The 26,780-nt window shown below is 40.2% G+C and overlaps 1 protein-coding gene across 3 annotated transcripts in view; it reads right to left on the reverse strand.

The window, feature by feature from the left end:
* ADGRB3 (adhesion G protein-coupled receptor B3) overlaps positions 1 to 26,780 on the reverse strand; it is a 793,357-nt gene that overhangs the window by 378,671 nt on the left and 387,906 nt on the right. For all 3 annotated transcript variants that reach the window (XM_082474137.1, XM_082474138.1, XM_082474139.1), the window contains 2 exons: positions 15,894 to 15,962; positions 11,629 to 11,737 (listed from right to left, as the gene is read on the reverse strand). In XM_082474137.1, coding sequence (XP_082330263.1) covers positions 11,629 to 11,737; positions 15,894 to 15,962 — 178 coding nt within the window. The remainder of the gene's footprint in view (positions 1 to 11,628; positions 11,738 to 15,893; positions 15,963 to 26,780) is intronic.

Genomic DNA, 26,780 nt, shown 5'->3' on the forward strand with positions numbered 1-26,780 from the left:
AGAAGCCACCTTGGCCTCTGCTTTTCCTGTTCCTGCTTCTACGCTGTTGAGCATCATTGTGACAGTGTATGTTGTACATTTCCTACTGAGGTTTGTGTGACCTCATTAGGTTACTTCAGACCATGAGCATTTTCCCTGTAAATATAAAATCCAACAGAAATGATGGGCCTAGGCCAAAGATTTGGTCTTTACCTAGGCATTCTCCCCCAGACAGTTACTGAAGGGATGGAGAATGAATGAATGACAAATAAGTTCACAAAATTTTCACTGGCCAAGATATGTTATAAAAGATTCAGAAAAAAGCATCATTCAGGCATCTAAAGGTTAACCCTCATTTTACTTTGATGCAGAAATGCGGAATACATGAGTAAGATTTCCCTAGAGTCATATCAAAAGCTACAGTGAAGTTCTTTATATGACAGAAGTAGGTTAGCGTGTGGTTGGCTGAGCAAGATAATGAAACAAATCTTTAACTTTCAATTACTAAGATGCAAAGGGATAAAAATGCGTCCACTCTGAATGGAAAGCACTGATGAGAACACATCGCGTGGGTGTCCTTAACGCTCTGGCAGCAAGGTTGTATCTTGAGTATTTGTGAAAGCGTTAATTTGGGAAACACTCTATAATACAAGGGATGCTTTACCAAAGCTTTTCTTGGAAAGCCTGAGGAATAAAAGTAGAAACAAACAAATAAAAACATTTTCCTATGCATTGTACTCAAATGGCACTTCTGAAAAGGGTTTCTTAGAATAACAGTCACTGTCTGATTCTAAGGAATTTTCATTAAATGGATACTCAGATGATGTACACATAAGGTACTATAAGAAAGGAGGCATGCCAAGTAGCAACATGTAGACTCTCTATTATTTCTTTTTTAATATATATTCTTTTTCATATTTTTGGGGGGCAGGGGAGGGATGGATTGGGAGTTTGGGATTAGCAGATGTAAACTAGTATATATAGAATGAATAAACAACAAGGTCCTACTGTATAGCACAGGGAACTATATTCAACCTCCTGTAATAAACCATAATGGAAAAGACTCTATTCTTTCTTAACAGTAAATTAAACCAGGGTAAAGAAGTAAAAACTATTCAAGATCCAGAGATCATGTGAGAGATTCACAGCAGAGCAGTAGTTAGGATTAGAGCTAGCAGTTGGCAGAGTACAGGGGCACTAGAGGGAAAGTTTAGGGCATCTAGGTTACTCAAAATGAGAAAGAACAGCTATTAACAATGTTTTCTAGTTCAAGTTTTTTCAGGGACAAGAAGTAATATTTAATAATGACTCCATGAATAATTGTGTCCTTGAGTATGGCTGTATAAAGCAGATTAGATAGATAAACCTGGAACTATGTAACTATGTAACAATTATGTAACTATGTAACCATTATTATATGTAACTATGTAACTATTATGTAACTATTTTTACCCCAGTTACCTTCTAAAAGAACACAGACCTACTGTTAATTTGAAACACTATGACATGATGAGGGTTTTCTATGTTGAGGTCCAGGGTTGTAATTATGTAAGTATTACTAGTAGAAATAACATTTTTTTAAATTGGAGAGATAAAGGTTTGCAAAGACCTTTGCAAAGATCTTTGCAACTTGGATAATAAACTTTTATTTATTATTTATTTTCCAAAAAAAACTAAAAAAATACAAAATAGTTTAAGTAAGATGAAGCTGACAACTTTATGGCTGGACTTAGTTGATCCATAGTGTTCTTCCATTCTTGAGGTCCCAGGACTTTATAAATAGAAGAAAAAATACAAAAATGGTAGGAAAGGTAGAATTTATTTCATGTGTTAACTGGCAGCTCAATCTGTCAGCTTTAAAAAAGTCATTTTAATGAAAAATTTCATTCTAGCTTTTGACCAAGGATTCAGAGGGTGTAATGATGACAGAATGCTCATGGCTTCAAAGGATAGAATTGCTTAAACTGCAAGAGCAAGTTGTGTTGGACTCAGGAACAAGACTACATAAAAAAGAAACAGCATGGTGACTATAATCAACAACTGTCTATTATATATTTGAAAGTTGCTAAGAGAGCAGATATTAAAAATTCTCACCCAAGAAAAAAAATTGTACCTATGTGTGGTGATGAACGTTAACTAAAGTGATTATGTTAATCATTTCACAATATATACATATATCAAATCATTATGTTGTATACCTAAAACTGATACAATGTTATATGTCAATTATATCTCGATGAAAATACTTTAAGGAAAAAATAAACCAAAGAGATTGCTTTGGATCCTAAATTTTAGAGACATTTAAACGGCCACCAAAGGAGGTTTATGACATTTGCTTATAGTATAGAGATTTGGAAATTAACCTCTCTTGTTTTTGTAGTTGGGTTCTTGGAGATGTAGTGGAAACATTCCCTTGACAATCTCTTTCTTGCACATCCTATTTCTAGCCATCAGTAAACTCGGTCAGACGTACCATTAAAATACCTCCAGCATCTGGCCTCTTCCCACTATTTCCCCTGGAATCTGGTCCAAAGCACAGAGCTCTTTCGCCTGGCCTATTGCCATAATTACCCTCCCGTCGGCCTGTATGCACTCATACCTCCTACAGTCCATAGTCAGAATGGTCCTTTCAGGACATATACCAGATCCGGTTGCTTTTCTGCTCAAATCCTTGAGTGGTTTTGCATCTCGTTCAGATACCTACAGTCAAACGCCCTCCACAGTCTGGTTCTCACTCCCCTTCCACCTCTCACAGCCTCTCTGTCAGCCACTCCACCATCAGCGGCCTCCTCCAGGCCTCTACGATGCCAAGCTCGTGGACGCATCATGGCCTTTGCGCTGGTTCCTTCTGATGGAGATAGTCTGTCCCCACATGTCACCATGCCTCATGGTCTCAAGGCATCCAGGTATATACTCAACTAGCACTTATTCCCGACCATCCCTCCCCTCCACTCTCCCCTCTCTGTCCCCCTTCTTGATGACTTGTCTTCACATCACTTAGAGCCACTGGGCATGTTAGAGGGTGCTTGACTGACATCTGTCCCTGCCACAAAACACAAGTTCCATGAGAGCAAGAGCTTCATTCGATTTGTTCACTGAGAAATCCCCAGAACCTAAAACAGAACCTGGCACCCTCTTAAAACCAATTAAATCCATGAGTTATTACCAAACTATTACACCGACACTAGGGAGCATCTAAATGGGGTTCTCAGTTGGGTGGAAGGGAGCCCATCATATCCCCATAAGGACTATGTCTTTCCTACCACTAGAAGAGTCTGGTATGGCCCTTTCTCAGCAGCCTCCCCAGAGCGCTTCACACCAACCGTTTGGAATAACTGTATCATAGAAAATGCAATGAGATAATTCCTATTAAGTGAGAAATAATCAAAGAACTCAATGCTGCATATTATTCCAAGCCATAGTTTTAAAATGCTGCTTGAACTATTTATTTTCTCAAGGGAACCAGTATGTTAGTATCATTAAAAAAAAAAAAAAAAACACACACACACACACAGGTATTTTTAGTTTGTTCTTTCTGACCTACAGAAATACACACCGTTTGCTTCACAAGTCTAGCAAGAAAAAGTGTAGCGAGCCAGGCAGAGGAGGTAGAATCTGACACTTCCAGACTCAAGTCTAGCTGACTGAAGCAACGTCAGGTGCTACAGATAAACAACAAAAAGATGTTAAATGGTGTATTTTTCAGGCTCGGTGTCAACTCACTACAGGCATCTTTTTTCCAAAGAAAGGAAGTTAAACAAGTGATGGAGATGTATGAACCACAAAATGAAGCAGTGACAGAAAGGAAAATAGGCCTAGAAAGAGAAGCCACTTTATTTTCATAACTACATCATCAGATTGAAGACGGGTTTCTCAATTGAAGAACAAGATATTCTCTAAAGGAATGATTAAATTTACCAGTGAGTGTAAGAAATAACATAGGTTTGATGTTGATGAGACAGCATTGTGGAGAGAAAGGAGATGTCAAAATTGCATTATGCCATTCTTAAGATTGAATTTGGATTCGATTTCAGAAAACACCAAGTGTGAATGTTCATTCTGAAAAGCCCAGCATTTCATATTTCTAAACCAAGGAGACAGTGATATTTAGCTTGGCAGAGAAAAATGTCTTAACATTAATGTTTTCAAGGCACTGGCCTTATTGGATTACTAGAGAAAAACTGAAACTATACTTTCCAGAATATTCTATCTCTAAGGGTGTATATAGGGGTGACTTCTGAAATTCCTTACAGCCAATAACTTTAATATTCTGTATCTTGAGACTTTCTTAGCCTAACAATATTCCTTTTTTATTTGATATTGTCAACTTTGAAGAGCTCCTGAGGAACTGTTGTGAGATAGTGTTAAGTGGATGTAGCAATACTGATCTGTGCAAACTAAATCCTTAGAGATAATTGTATCAAAATGTTATGGGTAAATCCATTGAAACCACCTAAAGAGCTTGGAAATTTAGATCTTGTTCATTGTGTCTGCACTTTTCCTGGAGAACTTTTATGTTTTACCACCAGCAATCACATAAGATTTTTCTTAACTCCACTACTCTGAACTTTATTAGCAATTGATATTAACTACAGTATTTGTTCTGAAATGTTCTCTCTCTCCTATTAATTACATGCCACTGATTTTCTACTGCCCTGTTCTGGAACTGCTTATACCTACTACCTCTGACTATTCTTATTCTGATACCTGTAATGATTCTTTGTTGTTGTTGTTTTTTTCCCCTTAACATTGATTTCTATTCTATAATGTACATGACCTCTTCCTAGTATAATGTGTAAATTTTATTTGCAAACAAAATATATTTCTTAACTTGGTTTATTACTATACATAATTTTTCAGGTAATAATATATCCTAGAGATCTCTCCATAGTCATATATAGAGATATTTTTATTGAGATATAATTGACATATAACATTAGTTTCAGATGCACAACATAATGATTCAATATTTTTAAATATAGTGAAACGATGACCACAATAAGTCTAGTTAACATCCATCACCACACATAGTCAGGATTTTTTTCTTTTTAAATATAGGCATCATCTTCCATCTTACCCCTCTTATTACTGTCCTGATAATTGAAAAAGCTTTTCTGGCTTCAACCATCACTTGTATGCAGTTGACTACCAAGGGTATATCATAAATTTGACTTCTCTACCAAAACCCAAGACCACATTTTATTTTTCCACTTGGGGGGTACATTTGCATCTAAACATTAATATGTGAAAGACACTCTCAAATGTTCATTGAATAAATATAATCCCAATTCCTCCCTTCTCTGACACCGCATTCAGTTACGGAATGCCATCATTTCTACCCTCAGAGTCTCAAACTGATAACTACATTTTGGTTTCTATTCTTGCTACCGCTAACTCAAGTCTTCATTATCTCCTGCAAGGATTATTATAAAAAGCCTTCTGGTCTCTGTGTTTAAAATATGTTTCAATCTCAACAAACTTTATTTCTGCTGTAACCTGTGTCTTTCCAAGGCACAGCTCTCACCCATCCATGAAGCCTCAGGAGCTCCCTAGTTTCTTCGGAATCGGGAATCATGTTACACCATGTCTCAGCATGCCTCTCCAAGTTTATTTCATTTCCTTTACTTCCATACATAGGTGTCTTTATCAAAATAGACCACGTATCCCCTAAGCACTATCTCAACTTGGACAACTCTATACTGTTTTTGCTAAAAGAAACATTAGTGACAAACATTAGAAACATTAGTGACATAATGTTCTGGAATGTCACCATCTCCTTGCCACTCACTGTGCCTCAGGTTGGACTGTCAACAATCCAGCCATCCTTCAACATCTACACTGATTGTAGATGATTCCTTCTTTAAGAACATTTTCTAGTTCCTTACATGGAACAACATCTCTCGGAATGAATCTCTGTAACATTTGGTTTCCATGACACACACCAAAGTGCATTTGGTATTTTATTTATCTATGTAGTTGTTTTATGCCCACAACTGGACTACAAACTCTTTGTAGATGAGAAGCTTATTCATTTAATGACCTGAATCACTAAGGAAAGGCTTTGCTTATAGTAAGAAATAAATTATTTTTGTTTTTAATTGAACACAGTCAGTGGGCTGCAACATTCATCACATGACATATCCTCCTTGAATTCAGTTTGGTGAACACAATTCAGGTTTTAAGTCCAAAACTAAAACACTTAATTTCTAAAGAATAGGCTATTCTTACCAATAAATAAGGCAAATACAATACACTACTTGAAGTGATTATGGAAAATAGATGACTAAAATCATAATAAAAAACTATAAAACACTCTGCCTCAACTTTAGACAAACGCTCTAGAGCAGCTGTCATCCATGCACTTGCCCTGTCACTCCAATCAGGTGAGGTCGCATACATCCTGTTCTGTCTTGGGAACTGCAAACAGCTGGGCCTCAAACAATGTGCTTGTCTCCCCTTCAGTGCATACTCTGCTTTGTTTTACGTTACTGCCTCCAAAAATTCTAAATATCTCTGAGTCATGAGTAATTTTTATCCCTTAATTCTATTTTATAATATAATACATATACAAATGTTAAAAGAATGGACAGTTTCAAGAGGCAGTGTGGGTTTAATTTGGCAATTGGGAGTTTCCAGAAGGCTTTTCTGAGGGGAATTTCCGGAAAGTGATGAGAGAAGAATGGGGCTGAAAAGAACTGAAGAGAAAATGTTTGGAGAGAAAGGGTAGAAAGTCAGTTTAAACACTCTTCAAGAAATATTCTTGTTGAAGAAAAATAACTTGAACTCACATTAAATAATATTAAGATATAGTCCCCCTGACATAATTGATAATAAATATTTTAAAAATATATTGAAAAATTCACATTTTTCATTGAAGAAGATCACTTGCCTGTACAGCATATTTAGAACATGTAGAATACAACTCTATGATAAACTGAGGCATACTGAAAATTTAAATCTCTCTGTAGCACATCAATTTTTCATATTCATTCATTTATTGAGTAATTATGTAAGCTATTTAGTAGTGTTTACTAAGTGCTCACTAAATTTTATTCATTATAACTTATCATGTGTCTATTTTGAATGTCATATTCATATGTGATATGAAAAATATTCAATTACTTTATAACTGCATTGGCTTGTTTAACATCTTTCTTTGTTCATAGAATACTTTTTTCCAAGGCTTGTGTTAATAAATTTTTGAGGTCATAAGTCGTTTGAGAAATTGATCAAAGCTGTGGACCTGTTCCCTCCCACAATGAACATGCTCACATTTATACCAACCTGCTCATAGTTAGCATATAAGAGCATTTCAGTTATCAAAAGCTGATACAGGGCTTCCCTGGTGGCGCAGTGGTTGAGAATCTGCCTGCCAATGCAGGGGACACGGGTTCGAGCCCTGGCCTGGGAGGATCCCACATGCCACGGAGCCGCTAGGCCCGTGAGCCACAACTACTGAGCCTGCGCTCTAGAGCCTGTGCTCCACAACAAGAGAGGCCGCGACAGTGAGAGGTCCGCACACCGCGATGAAGAGTGGTCCCCGCTTGCTGCAACTAGAGAAAGCCCTCACACAGAAACAAAGACCCAACACAGCCAAAAATAAATAAATAAATAAATAAATAAATAAACTTCAATCTCGAAAAAAAAAAAAAAAAAAGCTGATACAGGTAGGGACACTTTTCAGATAAAAGAAGCTTCAAAACTTTTCATTTGAATTACTGGGGAAGAAAATCTTTCCAAGACATGTCACTCATTGTCCTGCCATCTTAATCAGATTACAGAAACTTTTATCTTGATGAATAATGCTGTTCCCACCATATGGGCTCCACTCTGCCAGGTTCTTTCAGAACTTCTTTTTCTTTATTGCTTCAGGTATTCTATCTGCTATGTACGTGATTCTAACAGCACCATCTCTGCTCCCAGCCCTTTCTATCAAAACCAGGAACCAGAAAACAGAAAGCCCAAAACTATTTAAAGCTGAAATAAAATAAGCTATCTGAAAGGTTCTGAGACTCTCTTATTAAATTGTATGGTCTTTCTCTTATTTGTGGTTATTCAACTCTCTCTCTTTCTTCAAGAGCTTATCTATATTCACGAAAAGTGAGGTGCTGTGCATACAGGCTTTATAAAAAATATTCATAGTCTCTATAAGACATGATGATCTTTTGAAGTTCTTTAAGGAGTCTTTTTTTTGAATTTTATTTTATTCATTTTTTTATACAGCAGGTTCTTATGAGTTATCTATTTTATACATATTAGTGTATACATGTCAATCCCAATCTCCAAATTCATCACACCACCACCCACCCCCATCGTTAAGGAGTCTTATTCCAACCCACTGGAAAAAAAAAATGGGCATAAGCAATAAACAAACTTTCTTAGTTACCTAGTCTCTATTTATCCCTAACGTGCTGTGTGTATGTGTGTCTGTGAGCCTGCAAGCATGTGTATGTGTGTGTGTGTGTGTGTGTGTGTGTATGTAAGCTCGATGTTGGATAATTAATATTTGGACTTAGGACATAAAACAAATGCCAACTCACACAGTTTACAAGTTGTCACTGCAAATTATTCTCTCTGTGTGTCCTTGTCCAAAAACATTGGACATATCCGACACAACACTATAGCCATGCTTTACAAATACTAATATCAAATTGGATAACATGAAGAATGTGAATAGTAAGTGATTATTATTTATATTACCCAATTTGGTACGAGTGGATTGCGATGGTTAATTTTATGCGTCAACTTGACTGGGAGAGGGATGCCCACATGGCTGGTTAAACGACATTTCTGGGTGTGTCTGTGAGGGTATTTCTGGAAGAGACTAGCATTTGAATCAGTAGACTGAGTAAAGCTCTCGCTCACCAATGCAGGTGGGCATTGTCCCATCCATTGAGGGCCTGAATAGAACAAAACGTCAGAGGAAGGGTGAATATGCTCTCTGCTTATGCTGGACATCCATTTTCTCCTGCCCTTGGACATCAGCGCTCTTGATTTTAGGTCTTTGAATTCAAAGTGGGACTTAACACCATTGGCTTTCCTGGTCCTCAAGCTTTAGGGTTTGGACTAGAATGACACCATCAGCTTTCTGGGCCTCCAGCTTGCACAGAACGGATCTTGGAACTTCTCAGCTGCTGAAATTGCATGAACCAATCTCCCAAAATAAATCTATTTCTATGTACCTACAGATATCCTATTGGTTCTGTTTCTCTGGAGAATTCTGACTAATATATGGATATACTTTGGAAAATTCTTAAATATTATTGAGAATAACCTTCTTCTGGTCATCAAACAACAGTAAGTCAGTCCCTGGGCTGGTATTCGGAGAAAGCAAAATAAATAAAATCTCTTTTGGGTGGTGTAATAATGTTTGGGATACTTATTCACAGAACATAACCTTTTCCTATATGGATAACCAGTGAAGCAATCGGAGGGCCAAACAATCACACTGTCCTTACACAAGACTGAAGACAATATAGGACAATATTGGTTTTATTTGCAGCATTAAATTGCTTTGTCACTATGCTTAATATACTTCTTAAAGTTTAGTGATGATAAAGGAAGTAGGCAAACCTAGGCAAAGCATAATTTTAACACAAAAAATACACAAATTTTTCAAAAATACAATTTTGGTAAGTCAAAAGAAAGGTAAAGAGGAATAAAGATTTGCAATTTATGGATATTTATGGAATTTTTGTTGTAAATAATACTAGTACTATAGGGCATTTGGTATGCTGTTATTCAAACAGTCTACTTTAAGTTCAAATTTAAGTTACTAGACTCTGAGAATGGTTTTGGTTTTTAAAGTTTTTTTCCAAACACATTCTGAACAAGTGCCATGTTTTGATCTGATAATACTTTTAATTAGCCATGTGTTTTAGAATTAGGTGCTAACATTAACAAAAATCAAGAAAACAATAGCCCTTTGCTTTTTCCCCCTCTGTTTTTCTTGTAAATTACTATTGTCCAATCTGGCATAGCAGCTTTCCTGGTTCCTTCCTCCCAAAAAAAGTCATAGGCCCTTAGAAGAGTGGTTCCATCTTGAATGACCAGCGTCCCCAGAATCTCTCTAGGGTTTTCCTTCCATGTGCTCCAAACTCATAGCCCAACATGCTACCCCCTTTTTCCACGGATTTTACCTTTCCTCTCTTTGCCCAGCCACTTTTGGAATGGACATTTAATTTGGATTTTCTCTGATTTCTGAATTCATCCTTCAATAAAGATATTATTTTCAGTCACTTTTTCTTCTCATTGCCCATAGCAAGGACAGCTCCCTTCATTCCTGAACCAGCTCAAGCTGCTGGACATCTACTCTTGGGAAAAGTCTGGGCCCTCCACCACCTCTGGAAAGTGGATTAAGGCATAACTCTAACTCGTAAGGCCTCAAGCTGCATGAAGGTGGCATGTGGGCATGGAACCGTCTGCAGACCTTTGAGGTCTCCATTACACACGTTCTCTTCAACTGAAGAATATTACCAGTAGTTAGCTATTACCAGTTACAAGTTGAGGTCACGCTGGTGGAATATATCTCAGAGTCAAATGAGTTGTTATAGGACTAAAGGACCTTCCAAAGAAATCAAGTATAAAACGAACCACCAAAGCTGTAATCATAAGAATGTTATGTTTTATACCATGTGAACTCCCCTAGTTAATCCCTCCACGAAGTTAGGTCTCTTCCTGATCTAGAAACTAAAACTTAAACATCCTTTGAATAAGAATGTGAGGTAAGATATTGATTTAAACGCATCTTTATCTACAGTTAGTAGTCTTTATGTGAAGACTGCTAAAACATGACAGTGAAAGAAAATCTGAGTCATAGTAACATCACAAGAGGAAGTTGTAAAGAAATAAAACTGTAAACCTGTATCAACTCAATGCATATACTATTTAGGAAGAATATTTCTTTGTTCTTGCGGTTTTTCTAACTACAAAAAGAAATGCGCCATTTGGTTCACATAATTGCTGTTGGCTGAACGTACAATAATTGTAGCACTGTACGAGGCCCTGTGGATTTTCCTTCTCTGTGTAATTCCTCCTTATAAGAGACAATGTTATAGACAGCTAAAGGAAGAAAGATGTTTTCACTTTACGTGTGCTGATATTACAGAATCTACTAGAGACTCGAGAGACGCACCGTGTCCTGAAAGTTACTCAAGAAAACTTCGGCGGCAGCAGCATTGTGACAATGACCCCTAAAGGTCTCTGAAGCATCCCACCCTTATGGAGATTCAGCACTTCTTTGGGACCCCTAGCAAGAAAGTGACTCGGCATCTTCATGAACAGTGTTTGCGAGACCACGAAGGCTTATTTTTTTATATAATCACATAGTATATATACTATATATTTTCAACATGAGATTGGATAGCAATAAACATTTGCTATATACGTGTGCAGATAAATACAAGTATGCTTAAATAAATGTATACAAATACACTCAGATGCATGCGAATGTGTGTGTGTAGGTATGTGTCTATAGTGCATATGTGGTTGGCCCATTGAAAAATCAGACACCAAATATCCACAATACATTACTCATGTAGACTCAAAGATATGAACAATGGGTACCACACTTAGAAATGTATGACTCAGATACTTGCAAATTTTTTTTAAAAATTCAGTCAGATTTTGGGAAAACATCCTATTTCTTACCTACATTTCCAGTCATTAAGTATGAATTCTGAAAGTCCATCATCCCCATTCCAACAATGTGTATAAAATCTTCAATCACCTGCATTAACTCTATTGAGCCCGGATAAATCTACAAAAATAAGCAAAGGTTAGATGGAATTTTAAAAATCTATATAATAGAATATATAACTGGAATTTTAAAAAGACACAATGAAACCATAAATGAGCTCTGATTTATTTGAAGACATTTCTCCAACTAGCAGCAGCAGTATATTTTCTTTTTTACTTTTTAAAATTATTTTTAATCATTTTATTTTATTTTTAAATTTTTATTTATTAATTTATTTTTTAACCCATCTAACAGTTGTATATTTTTTGAACTAACAGTTGAGAATGACATCAAATGTCAGACAGCAAGAACTCTGGAGGTGATATCATGCCGTGATTAATCCTTCATAAATCCAAGAAAACTCAAAATATGTAACAGATTGTACACTTAGAAGTAGCATGTCTTTACATTTGATGGGTTCCTTTCCTCACTTAAATATAACAGAACAAACACTGAAATTTGGGGGCTTTTTACATTTTTTTTTACTTAGCATCTGTACGATGAACACTGGTAGAAAAAATAATTATTATTGCCATCATGAATATTTACAGACTATTAAGTTCACTGCAAAATAACTATCTTGGGAGAGACATTTATTTCTAATAATTGTAATAGCTGCTATATGAATAATAGCATTGGCAATACTTGCAGGATCATAAAACAGCTCTAGTATAGGTGTTTCACATGTACATATGTAAGACACGCTCAGCACCATCCGCCTCATACACTGCAAACAAATGAGTGTTTGCTTAAAGATGACCTGATTCTGGCAATAGCTCATAGTGACTGGAATGTGAGATCCATTTGAAAAGACAGATGAATTTTAGCATGTGTAACCCATCATGTTGACAAAGTCAGCCTGCATTATATAACCAGATTAAAGCAGAAAGTCTTTTGAAGTTACGTTCATTGCTTTTAGCCATTCAGCACCACTGCAGCTTCAAGCCATGAAAAATTTAAGTGGATTAGAGAATTTTAATGGCTTTGTATTTGCAAAAGCTTGTGCAGAAGGGGGAGAGACACTCTGATTAGCAGAAAGACACGTCGGGCAGGGTGGCCAGCAGGCACAGTGTGTATATTTTACAGGAGCTTGTGGCCGCACCCATCCAAAAATCAGACACCTCGAATGCATCATATACTTACTCACATATGGTTGAAGACATGAACAATGGTTATTACAGTTAGAAACGTATGGCATAGATAGTTGTAATTTTTTTTAAATTTCAGGAAGATTTGGGGACAAATGCTATTGCTTGCCTATTCCATTCCCAAAATGTGTGTGAGATTTCCTCCCCATTCCAAAAATGTGTGTGAAATTTCCATCAGCTCCGAACTTCCTGCTGCTACTGTATTTTTTTCTTCTATGTTTGCGTAGGTGTGTGTGTCTATGAGTATGTGTAGTGTGTGGGTAAATACACATTAAAAAGAAGAGGCTTAATCTTCCCTGTTGAAAATAGAGAAAAGACTCCCTCCCTAAAGCCTTGCTCCCCTCCCTTAAGAGCATTTACTTTAGAAAACTTGTAATGGTTAAATTCTTTCTCTGTCTCTTTGAAATGCATGTAAACTTTTTTGAAAGTTAAATAGCCTCTTCCCAGCTTAAAGACCCAGGGATGTCTCTCTGTGGAAAGTAATCATCCAGACTGCTGTGCGGTGGGAGGGGCGGTGTGAGGGTTAGACCCTGACTTAAGCAGGTGCCTCGCTCTGAGTTGCAAAACTGCCCGCAGTCATTAAGGTATCAGAGCTCATTTTTCCTTTGGATAAAGCCAATGAACTAACAAGGTGGTCACCCCAATGACCCAGTGCATTTAGGATCAACTACCTAAAGTCCACTTACTTGAGAACTAGCTACTGTTTACCTCGAGAACACGTGTGTAATGAGTTGAACATCCGCTTGTCTGTATTAAAGGGTGAGGTTTCTCTGTCTTTGCATCTCTTAGTGAACTACCTGTGATGCACATCACTTCTGGCTTAATGCCTATTCAATAATGAAACTGTTTTCTTTCCTGTCTACTTTGGGGAGAGGTTTTCTAGGGCGGCAGCAGATTTTGTTTGTAGTTATATGTTCCCAACAGTTTTCAAATGTCGTAGAGCCGGGGCTGATTTTTTTTTTTTTTTTTCTGTAAAGGGTCAGAGAGTGGCTTTGTGGATCATAGGGTCTCTGCTGAACAACTCAGCTGTGTCCTTGCTGTACCATAGCAGCCATGGGTACTGTGGCTATGATCCCAAACTTTATTTACAAAACAGGTGCCAGCCTGGATCTGGCTCAGTGGCCACAATTTACGCACTCCTGGAGAGACACAGGAGCGTTCAGTATAAAAAGGAAATACTGACGATCACAATTATCATGATTGAAAGGGACCGTCCATTCCAACTACAATGATGGTGTATAAAACAGTGCTATATAGAATGCAGCCTTTTTTTTTCACTTTAGTATACTGTGTTTTTAGTAGGATGCTTTAGCTAAACATAGTTTCATCCTTCATAACTGGGGTTTATATGTAGTGAACAAACTATGAAATGACACTGTTTATTGTCCAAAAGTGTGCGTTCTTATGGCAAAACCCTTCCGACGTCAATATTCACCATTTTACTCAGCTAGTCTTCCAAATGCACACAGAGCTATGCTTTATATTACATTTTGTTGAGACTATTCCTCTAAAATAGACAAAGGATTATCTTTGGTAGATTTTAAACAGCTCTTATTTCTGAAGAGTTCACCCTTTGTGCCAAAAACTTGGAGACTCATTTACCACGTGGCTGCATTTATGAAAACACCGCTACAGAATAGCTGCTTTTATTTCAAATAGTTACTTCAAAGAAGCATTAAGAATCATCACTACTGAAAAATATTTAAAAGATAAGAATATAGTTAACTCAAAATCACAAGTAAATAGGTGGATTATGGATTCAGGATTTTCCATTGACAAAAAGTTCTGCCGCCACTGTTCATTATTTGCTCAAGTTGGGACCTTGCAGTAAATAACACCATCTGATGGATTGCAGTCTTGTTTTAAATAGGGTATTATACATTTGTCCTAAATATATCCATAATTAATAGTCTCCAGCACTCTACAAAGATGTGCTTAGCCTCTGCAATGTATTCTAAGTAAAGACACCATTTTCTCACAGTGAGTGAAGGAAGTTCTCCTCTAGAATGAAGCCAAGGACAAATACATAACTCAAACTAGTAGGAAAAGATAGATTCAGTGTCTTAACCTAAGGAGTGATTCTTTTTTTTTTCTTGCTATGGCCAGAAGCACAGCACTTGTACCTGATAATGAGGTGGTCCCACACTGGACTATTTTTAGAGTCTATCCATAAAGTTCCTATGATAATAGAAATAAAGGGCATGCTTTACTCCTGAAGGCCCAGAATATGATTAAAAAGGGAAAGGGAGACAGAGGGTCCACTTGAACCTCAATAAATATTCATTTTCAATATTGCATTGTTCTCGCGGAATTTTTAACAAGGGTCAAGTAGAAAACTTTTAAATTAAATTTCCACAGGATTTTTAAAAACATGCTTATTCTCCCTTTCTTAACTTCTAACTCACTTTTTCTGTGATTTAGAAGAAAAATAGTATTAACCATGTGTCAGTGAGTTTAGCACAAATGGCAGGGCCAGGCATTTTTAAAACAATAACTAAACCAATAAGGCTACTTGCTACAGTTACCATGCTTAGCAGAAAGAGAAAAAAAGCAGAATACATTTCTTTTAATGAGAACTCATTTTTACAACTCTTGGCTTTGAATCAAAATTCACATCTGTATACATAATTCAGATTACACATAACAGAGTAAATACAAATGATTTTACTAGTTAGTACTCCCACAGTTTAGTTTGCAATGTGTCCTTTTAGATTAGCTGTTTTTCCTATAGTCTGTAGACTGGAAAGAAAATGATGGGTAAGGCATAGAGTCATTATGTATTAATACCTTAAAGTTAAACATTACTTAAACCTGCTCTGTTTTTTCACATTTTAAATATCATGGATTCCATAGATTGTTATGATAAAGGAGGTCACTTGTTTTCTCTAAAATTAGTATGAGATAATCTAGAATGACTTTAAAATTTTTCCTTTTATGTTCTTGGAATAGCAAGCCATTACTTTTTTCACATATTATGAAACCTTATTTAACCAACTTCATTTTAAGTTCTGAAATAACTCCAGCTTTACCTGTTGTGCATCTTCCCATTTTTCCTTGTTGTCTTCATCTAGAAGGTTGCTAACTATTTGAAAGAAGTTCTGTAAATTAAATTAGATAAAAGGTTTAATGTTACATGAGGGAATATCCTTTCCAACAACATCTGTTTGAACTGATCCTGTGCTGAGGGTATAAACACTTTGCAATACTGCTTGATGACCCTAACATGCTATTCTAGAAGATCTCTGAGGACCCTCTCTCAGCAACATGATTCTGGGATTTCTAGAGAACGTCACATATTCAGAAGACATCAGAATAGGCACAACACTTACTTTCCAACACAGTTATATGCTCTGCATTCTACTCTGTCACGCCACCGTATAATTATTCCTTACAAAGAAACTCTCTTTGTAAGCTCCTGTAAGAAAGTCCCCTGTGTTTGTCTTATTAAAGTCGTCCAGTTCCCTGTGAGGAATGATTGCTACTCACACTGCTGGGTCGAAGGGCATCACAGTGAAGGCACAGGCCATGGGCAAAGCTGAGGCCAGTGAAGGCTTCCTCTGTTGGATCCTGGCTCTGCCCTTCCTGGCTCTTTTACTTTAACATTTACCACTACTTATTGTAAAGACGACATGAAATTTTTCAAGTCCCTGCATAGTAAGTGCTCCATAAGTCTTGGCTATTTTCAAATTATCATTCTTAATTCCCCTGCCTTTTGCAGCAAGCCAAAATGCAGGGATGTCCAAATCCTTGTCATCCCCCTTGCCCCTAACTAACTGTTGGAAACACATTGGCTTTAACAAGTTCCAGCAGTGCCTGCGATGAGTTTCGGTTTTCCTTTCCGGGCAGACAGGCACCTCTCAATGTTCGCTTTTTGTTTCCCACACATCCGCATCGTCTGTGTTAGTACGCACTTCACACACGAGGGATCTGCACCAAAGAGAGACCTTCCTATCCTCTCACACTCGCTGTGAGCCAGGAGAGGAAAACCAGGGTGCCAGGGACATGGGGTCACAGGAGACCTAAGAAGTGTAAAGTGAAGCCTTGGCATCTGTCTGAAGCTACACGGATGGCGGTCCCTTGCTTTTATCCTCAGAGCCCATCTCTTCTAGCTGGTCTGTATGTTATGAGCGGAAGCACCGCCTTATGCTGATACCTTCGCTTAGGACAGGTCTCCCTTCAGGGGTTGGGGGCCAGGTAGTCACAACTGTTTAGCCTCCTCAGCCTTCTTCCCTATCCAGCCAGCTTTTCAAAATAGGCCTTTACTCCAATTCCAAAGAAAACCACCTGCGTGTTTTTAGAAGAAAAACCAAAGCAGCTTCATTTTCTCTTGGGGTTTGAATCTGTTCGCATCTATATTTAATTGCCCTATTTGTGCTATTCATTTTAATAGTTCCCAGCAATCATACGGCTGAAACATGTTTCGAGTCACAACCTCTATAAAAGTTACAGAATATTTTAGGCAACTCTTGAAAAAAAAAAAAAAAAAAACAACCGGCAAGTCTGTTTGAGACCCGTTTTCTAATTCGTTTAACCTTTTTGTACTACCAGCCATTTTTTCCACTTAAAATGTCCTGGCTGGGGTGATAACATTTCAAGGGCTTTGTCCACTGAGCTGTAACTCTACGTATGGGCAGAAAGAATTAACCTTCAGAGTTCTCCGATTGCCTGTGGCTGGTGAACTCAGTAGGGGACGTGGTGCTAAGTGAGAGAAAAGTCGCAGATTTCATCCCCTTTCACGCCGTCAGCCTTGCTGAGGTCCACGACCGCGCCTGCGTCCTAGCCCCTGCCTGCTCTCATGCAAAATGCATGCTGCTCCTAACAAGGGTACCGCAAGAATGGGAAGCAATTTGTGCCAATGCATCGCCGTTTCTGGGAAAACATTGCACAAAGCGTGTTTTACTGACAGCGGGTCAGCAGCTCTGCGCCGTACGTCAAGGCCAGCGAGCACACGCAATTCCTTGATCAAAACGATAAATTCAGAGTTCGGTGTTTCAAAATCACCAGAGGGCATACATAAAAAACTACAGATTATTAAAATATACATTCTAGTAAGCAGGGAGTCTAAGAAAGGCGGTTGTACTATTTTCCAAGGCCAATAAATCATACTTGACTAAATGAGCATGGGAACGCCGCACAGAATAAAGCCCTCCTTCTGTCTCCCTGTGGACTGAATTTGGAAATGGTCAGTTGTGGGTTCGTGTAGGGGGACAGGGGCTAAGCCTCAACGTCCCAGATGGGGGAGGGGGAGGGGCATTTACGGGGATACCGAGCTTTGCTTGTTCCTCAGTGTACCCTCATCGCATGCAATGCCTTGCCCACAGCAGGTGGTTAATAAAGTCCTAACTTAAAGAAAACAATGAAATCACAAAGCCAGTACACCTCGGTTTCTCCAACAAGACTCAAGCATCATTCCTCTGAGTTGACCCTGCTCTAATCCGTCTCACACACATTGAAAACAATGTACTTCGATATATCAAATCACTTATACATTTGCTCAAATATCAGACTGACAGACGGAACAAAGCAGAACAGCATTTTGAAGAGGGGACTCATAACCTTTCAGGCTATTTGACTGAATTTTTGAGAAAAGTATAAAGCAACTTCCACGGCAGCAGATGCACAACTTCTAGAGTTTTTCAAGAGCTCTGCTACCTATGGTCAGATCTCTCTTTTGATGATTTGTGGATCATGCCCCTTAGCCCCTGAATTGCATCTGACAGGTTTCTGTCTTGTTTTGATCAAGTCCTGATCTCTACGGCCTAGACTGATTTGAAAAATTGAGTGTCCTTGGCGGAGTCTGAGTTTGGAGCTTGAACTAGGCAGACCTGCTTTAAAAATTCCCCCGACATTTATAACCTGTGTGGTACTGGGGCTAACGTTGCCCACCTCCGCCTACGTTCTCTATCTAGCCTGTAAGGCAGAGATGTTAACACCTGCAGGGCAGAGCAGCTGTGAAGCTCGGAGCTAATTTTCAGCACAGTATCCAACACACGCTAAGTGCTCAATATATGGCAGCTTTATGATTTTATTCCCTTTGTGTTATCTTTTCACGACTGGCTGCATGATTTGTATTTATAGCCACATTATGGCCTGTGATTTGTTCAGCAGAAAGCTCTCCTTCCTAAGAACGTCCTCTGCTGGGAGGGGTTTCAGTGTTGTGATGATGAGACACTCACCACGTGGGAGACCCTGAGCAAACGGCTGTGGGACACCATGGGCAGGAAGCAGGACTCTGGTTTTCCTCGGCAGGAAGTATTATGAAAATCAGCACAGCGAACGCGTGTCGTAAAGAGAAACATCGCTGCCTCTGCCCCATTCAAAGTGCAAGTCCTAGATTTGGCCACGTGAGACTAAAAGGACACTCGATTTTCTTTCTTATTGGAGTATCATTGCTTTACGATGTTGTGTTAGTTTCTGCTGTACAACGAAGTGAATCAGCTATATGTGTACATATATCCTCTCCCACTTGGACCTCTCTCCCACCCTCCTACCCCTCTAGGTCATCACCGAGCACGGACCTGAGCTCCCTGTGCTATACAGCAGGTTCCCACTAGCTAGCTATTTTACACCTGGTAGTGTATATATGTCTATACAAGTCTGTTCTCTACGTCTGCGTCTCTATTCCTGCCCTGGAAATAGGCTCATCTGTACCATTTTTCTAGATTCCACATACATGCATTAATATACAATATTTGTTTTTCTCTTTCTGACTTACTTCACTCTGTATGACAGATCTCCTAGAGTAATGAAAATAAAAACAAAAATAAACAAATGGGACTTAATTAAACTTAAAAGTTTTTGCACAGCAAAGGAAACCATAAACAAGACAAAAGACAACCCTCAGAATTGGAGAAAATATTTACAAATGAAGCAATGGACAAAGGATTAATCTCCAAAATATACAAACAGCTCATGGAGCTCAATATCAAAAAAAAAAAACAAACAAACAACCCAATCAAAAAATGGGCGGAAGACTGAAATAGACATTTCTCCAAAGAAGACATAGAGATGGCCAAGAGGAACATGAAGAAATGCTCAACATCACTAATCATTAGAGAAATGCAAATCAAAACTACAATGAGATATTACCTCACACCAGTCAGGACACTCAATTTTATGAAAAGCAGTAAGTATGTAGTTCTTCGTTCTATATCTGGTTGGCTTCTACTTGACAAATTTCTCAAGGACTGTATACAATTTTCTATAAATATATTGAAGCACATCTTAGCATGTACTTTTGCTGAATTCCTTATTGAAAGAGAGTTGTAGATTAGGCTCATGATCTGAGATATCTAAGCCACAAGAAATGTGTTCTCCTCCTCCTAAGCCAGCAGCAAATGCCTGGGCACCGAGAGGCAGAGACAGGTCCCAAGGAACAGAGTTAATAAGGAGAACTGAAAGCTTTCAGGAATGGTGGTGGTCCCGACTTGAAATATAGAGGGATCATAAGAGAGGCTTAAAGGCTAAGCAAGGAAGCAGGGACACACCATTAGGATTAAAATGGCACAGCCCAGGACAGTCATGCATCCCCAATCAAGAGAGCAGTTGACGGCTGCAGGTCAAGCGTGATCCAGTCCCTTCCTGTCTCTCCACTCTCTCTTGAGTGATCCTGTCTCCCACTCTCTCTACTCCAGGCTCAGCAGACTTCTCCATGCATCGCAAACCTGTTTCTGCCCAGTCTCCAGACCTATATAATGCTGCTCCCTTTCTTCAACCGCCTTACTTCCTGTTCTTTACTTGAATAACCCTTTTTTTGTCCTTCACATCTAGATTTACATGCCATTTCCCCAGAAAGGCTTTCTCACATCACCACCCTGTAAGTATACAAAGTCTGCACAGTCTCTTTATGTTTCTGATTTTAAGTAGTGAAAATTTTTATTTTTCATTTACCAATACTGTCATCATCCATGCTTTGCCAAAAATCCATGGAAAAAAGAAACAGCCCATTCCTGGAAGTAATCACCTAAAAGAATAAGACGTGAAGGAAGAAGTTCTATTGACCAGAAGGGACCCTTGTTCTCTGTTGTGAGAGTCAGCTTTCCCCAGTACCTGGGGAATTATTAGTACGATGGTCTCTGACTCTCCCGGCCTCTACATCCATGCATGAGCAACCCAGCAAAACTACTGTGCACTCATCCAAGGACGAATAAGTGCTCCTTCACCCTAATGTAATGCAGCCAGCAGCCAGCTGTAAGGGAGCCACTCACAGGGCAGCAAACATGCGGAGTTGCAGTTGCACTGTGTAGATTTCTTTTGAAGTATATCACGATTCCTAATTACAATGTATTTGTATGATGATCAGTTTAGGGCTTTTTCTCTACCAGTTTATAATTTAGTTGGGATTGTTTCCATTTTGTTCAGTCCCATGCCCCCAGGGTACAGCACGAGGCATAGGAAAATGTAAATATGCAAATATTTCAAGTTGACTGACTGCATGCCTACTGTGTAGAAGACCATGGGATAAGCACTGGGGGAATTAAAATTCATGGATACACGGTCCCCACTTAACGTGTGGTCTCCTTTCAACACCTTCCTTTGCTCTATACCCAGGGTTCTTGTAGGTCCAGGGAAGGAGACAGGGTGCTTATTTTTACAGATCAGAAAGCTGGTTATCCTGATTAAATACGGGATCGAACTCTTCCTATTTGAATGGCATTTTGAAGTCTCAAGGCCATCCTGGTCACAGACACCCACTTTTGAGAAACTGTAGGGCCTCACAAGGAGAGGACACAGTGGAGGATGTTAGGCCCTGGTCCTCTCCCAAGGAAGGGGTCTCCTCTTCCACACACAGCTCGTTCTTTGCCAAACACAGTGGACCCCATCCCTGATGGAGCGAGGGCTACCCTGTTCAGCAGCAGAGGGCATCGGGGGAGAGAGAAAAATACACTCCAGGCAGCAAAGCTGGGGGCTTTGGGGAGGAAGAAGGCTGGGGAAGGGAACATCCCGGGGAGAGTTTACCAAGAGCCCGAGTGAGAGACAGTGAGGACAGAAGTGGGCGTGAGGGTGGAGGTGAGGAAAGACCCAGGGGATACTTGAGAGGCAGAAAGGCACTCACTCCTTCAGGAATATTTCCTGAACACCTACTGTGTACTTGGCCCTTTTCTGAGTGCAGGGAATGCAACAGTGAGCAAGACACACGAGGGTTCCTGCCCTCACGGAGCTTACACTGTGGTGTGTAAAGAAAGGACATTTAATAATAAGTAATAATTTAAAACATGACTTAAGGTGATGAATCAAAAATAAAATAGTGTATGGGGCCAGGAGGGACTGGGCAGGGGAGGGCTGTGTGTGTGTGTGTGCACCTGTGTGGGCATGTGTATGTGGGTGTGTGTATGTGTGTATGTGCATGTGTATATGTGGGTATCTGTGTGGACATGTGTATGTGTGTTTGTGTGTATGTGTTTACGTGTATATATGTGTATGTGTGTTTGTATGTGTATGTATGCACGTGTGTATATGTGTGTATGTGTATGTGTGTGTGTATATGTGGGTATCTGTGTGGACGTGTGCATGTGGGTGTGTGTATGTGCATGTGTATGTGCATATGTGGGTATCTGTGTGGACGTGTGTATGTGTATATATGTGTATGCGTGTTTGTATGAGTGTGCACGTGTGTATATGTGTGTATGCATTTGTATGTGTATATGTGTGTGTGTGTGTGTGTGTGTAACTGTGTGGACGTGTGCATGTGGGTGTGTGTATGTGTGTATGTGCGTGTGTATGTGTATACGTGGGTATCTGTGTGGACGTGTGTATGTGTGTTTGTGTGTATGTGTTTATGTGTATATATGTGTATGTGTGTTTGTATGTGTAATTGTGCACGTGTGTATGTGTGTGTGTGTGACTGTGTGGACGTGTGCATGTGGGTGTGTGTATGTGTGTATGGGCGTGTGTGTGTGTGCACAAGGCTGCTTCAGGAGGAACAGTCAGCAGGAAAGACCTTTCTGAGGAGGTGACATCTGAGCTGAGGACAGAGTGATGAAGGCGGCAGTCATGTGCAGGCCCGAGGAAGAGAGCCCCAGAACAACAGTGGGTCGAAGGAACACAAACAGAGAGGAAGCAATGCAGCTGGCATGGCCTTGAGCAGGGAGCTAGAGAGGGGGCGGGGGAGAATATTAATACAGGATGAAAAAGAGAGGCAGGGGCTCAGATAGAGAGGGGCCTGGATCCCACCATAGTTATGTGACACGAGTTTCAGGAAAAATAAAAATCTAACATTGGCTGCTGAGTGGAAAACAGAGTACAGGAGAGTGAGAGTGAAAATGGGGAGGTCAGAAAGGAGTCCGTGTTGTCTGCTGGCTTGATTAGGGAACAAGGTGTCGTGGTGGCGGAGGGAGAGGGCAGAACCGGGACCAGGCCCTGGTTCCTAGAGGACACACAGCTCTGCTGAACACGCAGAAGACACAGCAGAGCTGCGTGTGCCCGGGCACGGTGGGCTCAGCTCTGTTCCGGCCGAGCGTGAGGGGCCTGGGATAGAGCTGAGAGCAGACGCCCCGCTGCCGCTGTCCCTACAAGCCTGAAGCTCAAAAGGTCAAAACTTGTGAATCCTTAATCCTAGTTGAAACCTGGAGCCTTTGGGGGGAAAACTAAAATGACCAGGAACAGAGCTGAATGGGATGAACTCAAAGTTAAAACACTGGTGATAAAATAGACAGGAAGAGGGCCAGGTGAGGGAGATGAGGGCTTAAGGATAAGGAAGTAGGAAGGGGGGCGGAAGGACTCTGCAGTGCGGAGGTTAAGTCAGATGAGATGGACCAAGTCCGCAGCAAGGTGAAAACCCAAAGAGAGTCCAAGATACAATGCCTTGGTCTCCTGTATTTTTTTAGCCTCCATGCACTTGGGTGATGACACTTGCACGTGAGATGTGCAAAACCAGGAACACACCCAGGTTACAGATTAGGGCCTGGATAACTGATGTCCGATCCCTGTGATTGGGCTATGACTCTACTTCTTAGCCTCCCAGTCAAGAAAGTGTACAGAAATAAAATTGAGTAAGAGGAATATTATTACACAAATAATCTTAGGCTTGTTCTACTGTATTTTTTAAAGCTAAATAATCCCTAAAGAGTGCTTTGCCTATTTTTTTTAATAGGTGGTCTCTCAACGGATCAGGACAAAAAGTCACGTCACTCTGGTTTAATCTTTTATCTAGAATACCTATCCTAGAAGCACATCAACTGGCCATTGGCAATGAGAAACCCTCAAGGATTCAGGGAGCAGCAGGTGATAATTAAGGACGTCCCCTGGAAGGCATCAGAGACCAAGATATATGGAGAATATGATTCAGAGACAAGAAGCTGATGCACTGGAAAACCAGAGGATCAATGGGGGGACAAAGGGATTGGGGTATCAGGGTCAGAAGGTCAGCCATGGGGTCCCCAGCAGGCTGGGTCACCAGCCTGGAAGGCTGTGGTCAGAGGGCTCCTGCCAACAGGGCGGGGCTGTCCCAGACAGACCAGTGTCATAGGCCAGATCCAGAGGGTGTGAGAGCAGATTATTGAAGCATATATTCCCTAACGTTCACTAGTTTAGGAGAAAAAACCCCAGAGTCTTTAAGGACATCTTTGTTTTTTCTTCTCGTTTTAGTCACAGAAGCTCTGACTCATTTTGGAAACAACATGGAACAGGGGTCCAGGAATCTCAGGCTGCCTTTCCCACTAATCTCACTGATCTGCCGAGATGGAATACAGCTCCACCTGTGGGGTTTTGGAGCTGCTTGGATGGGTAACTTTCTACACAATGCTACGAGTCTTTCCAGGGCAAGTGTAGGATGGAGGGCTCCAGAGAGAGCAAGCAGAGAGTTGGTCTGCTTTGAGGTGCAGGTGACAACTGGGATGGGGGAGTGGAGAGAAGCAGCGTCTATTGTCAGCGCTTAGGGGGCCAAGCTTGGTGCTGCTTTACAGATGAAGGGTAAAACAGTTAGTGATGCTAATATGATTAAATATGATCATCAATTATTCCCAAGAGGGAGCCCTGCAGAGCAGCTAATCATAAAAACATCATAACAAGTGTGGCAAAATCTTCCTCAAATCCAGACAAGGCATGAGGTAAGAAGGGATCACCACATTTGGGCAGGCCTGGCTGATACACCGAAGGGCCACCTGGGCAGGAAACACACACACATCACAGGTTCACCCCTGGGATGCTGAAAGCAGAGCCATAGCGGTCCTGTCCCTGGGAAGATGCCTGGCACATACCTTCCTTGGCTAAAGGGGGAAATTCTCACAGTTCCTTCAAGATCCCCTATTGTGCGCTGAATTGTGTCTGCCCCTGATCCATATGCGGAAGCCCTTAACCCTCAGTACCCCAGAATGTGATTGTATTTGAAGACAGGGCCTTTGAAGAAGTAATTAAGTTAAAATGAGGCTGGGTCCTAATCCGATTTGACAGGTGTTCCTGTAAGAAGAGGCATTTTGGACACACAAAATCATCAGGGGTGACACACACAGAGAAAAGGGCCATGTGAGGCCACAGGGAGAAGGCAGCTGCCTGCAGACCTGCCCACGCCTTGATCTCGGACCTGCAGCCTCCAGAACTGGGAGACAGTACACTTCTGTTGTTTAAACCACCCAGTCTGTGGTATTTATTATAGCAGCCCTGCAAACTGATACATTCCCCCCTAATTTTTTAAAAGAAAAATTTAATAATAAATGGAATCACAATAGAAGACGACCTGTACACTGTGCACATGCAAATCTCAACATTTTCTTAACTCTGATGGAAATAATGAGGTATTCTGAAACGACAAAACTACCTATCAGATGCTTTATCATATTTTTCTTAAGCTCCACCAAAGTCATTCATGTACATCACATGGCATGTACCAGTTGATAGGCTTCATTCCACAAACACCTGACCTTCTTAGTCACCCTTCTTTTTTCCCCCATCTTTGTGAATACTCTGTATTCACCTACGGACATCCTCAGTTCCTCTCAGGCTGCAGCCATCTTCCAAATTTTGTTCATGGTAGGATTTAGTCACGTTGATGGGTGAAGCAAGATGTGTTTATTAATATCTCACCCATTTCAGGCAGGTATTTGGTGTTGAATTTCTTCTTTCCATCTTATAATAAGGGCACATTCTCAACACTACCTAGAAAGAGCTTTTAGTTGTACACGTTCTCTCTACCACAGAGAAAGAATAGGGAACCGTCTCAGGCTGGAAGCATTGAAATGGCTGCCGTTTGTGACTTGGAGCGATTGTCAGCTGGGAGTTGCCATCCTGGGCTCAACTTGGTTCCCACAGATCCAGGAATGCTGGCTATTGATTCAAGCCATCCTCTCATCCACTTGCTGGCTAACTTTGAAATGGCTTTGTGGTACTGGCCTTAAGGACTAACACTTCTTTTCTGACTTCCATTCTCCTTGATTCATTCCCTGCCCTTCTCCTCTACTAAGAGTGGGGGAAAAAAAGAGTGGGAAAAAAGCAGTAGCCCATTCTTGCATAGGTGGTGCCATGAAGAATATTTGACCTTCCTTTGTTCCCAGGAGCGATAGCAAAATACACGTCTGCCCTGGCAGCAGACACCTGTGGTCCGGAGATGCTTCAGGTGTTTGCTCCACCAGAATCTCACCTTCCCAGATCATAAGGGTCGTCACCATGTTCCTTGAGCTTTTACTGTGTGCCATGTGCTGTATAAGTTTTACACAGTAACTCAACCCTCACGTCAGCACTGTGCATGGGTACCAGCTTCCAATACAGTGGAAGAGAAATGGCCACACAGGGAGGTCCAGTCACCTGGCCAGCATCAGATAGTTAACAAGTAGCAGAGCCTTGACCAGAAGCTCAGGATTTTGACCACGAGCAGGCACTCTGAGTCATCACGCTTTATTTCCTTCCCTACCTCTCCTACTTACGTTCCAGGAAATTATTAATCTTCTGCTGCACAATGTTCTTTAAGCAGAGGATCTCAAGTT

Source organism: Balaenoptera physalus (genome assembly GCF_965194825.1).
Source record: "Balaenoptera physalus genome assembly, chromosome: 9".
In the NCBI taxonomy this organism is placed as follows: domain Eukaryota; kingdom Metazoa; phylum Chordata; class Mammalia; order Artiodactyla; family Balaenopteridae; genus Balaenoptera; species Balaenoptera physalus.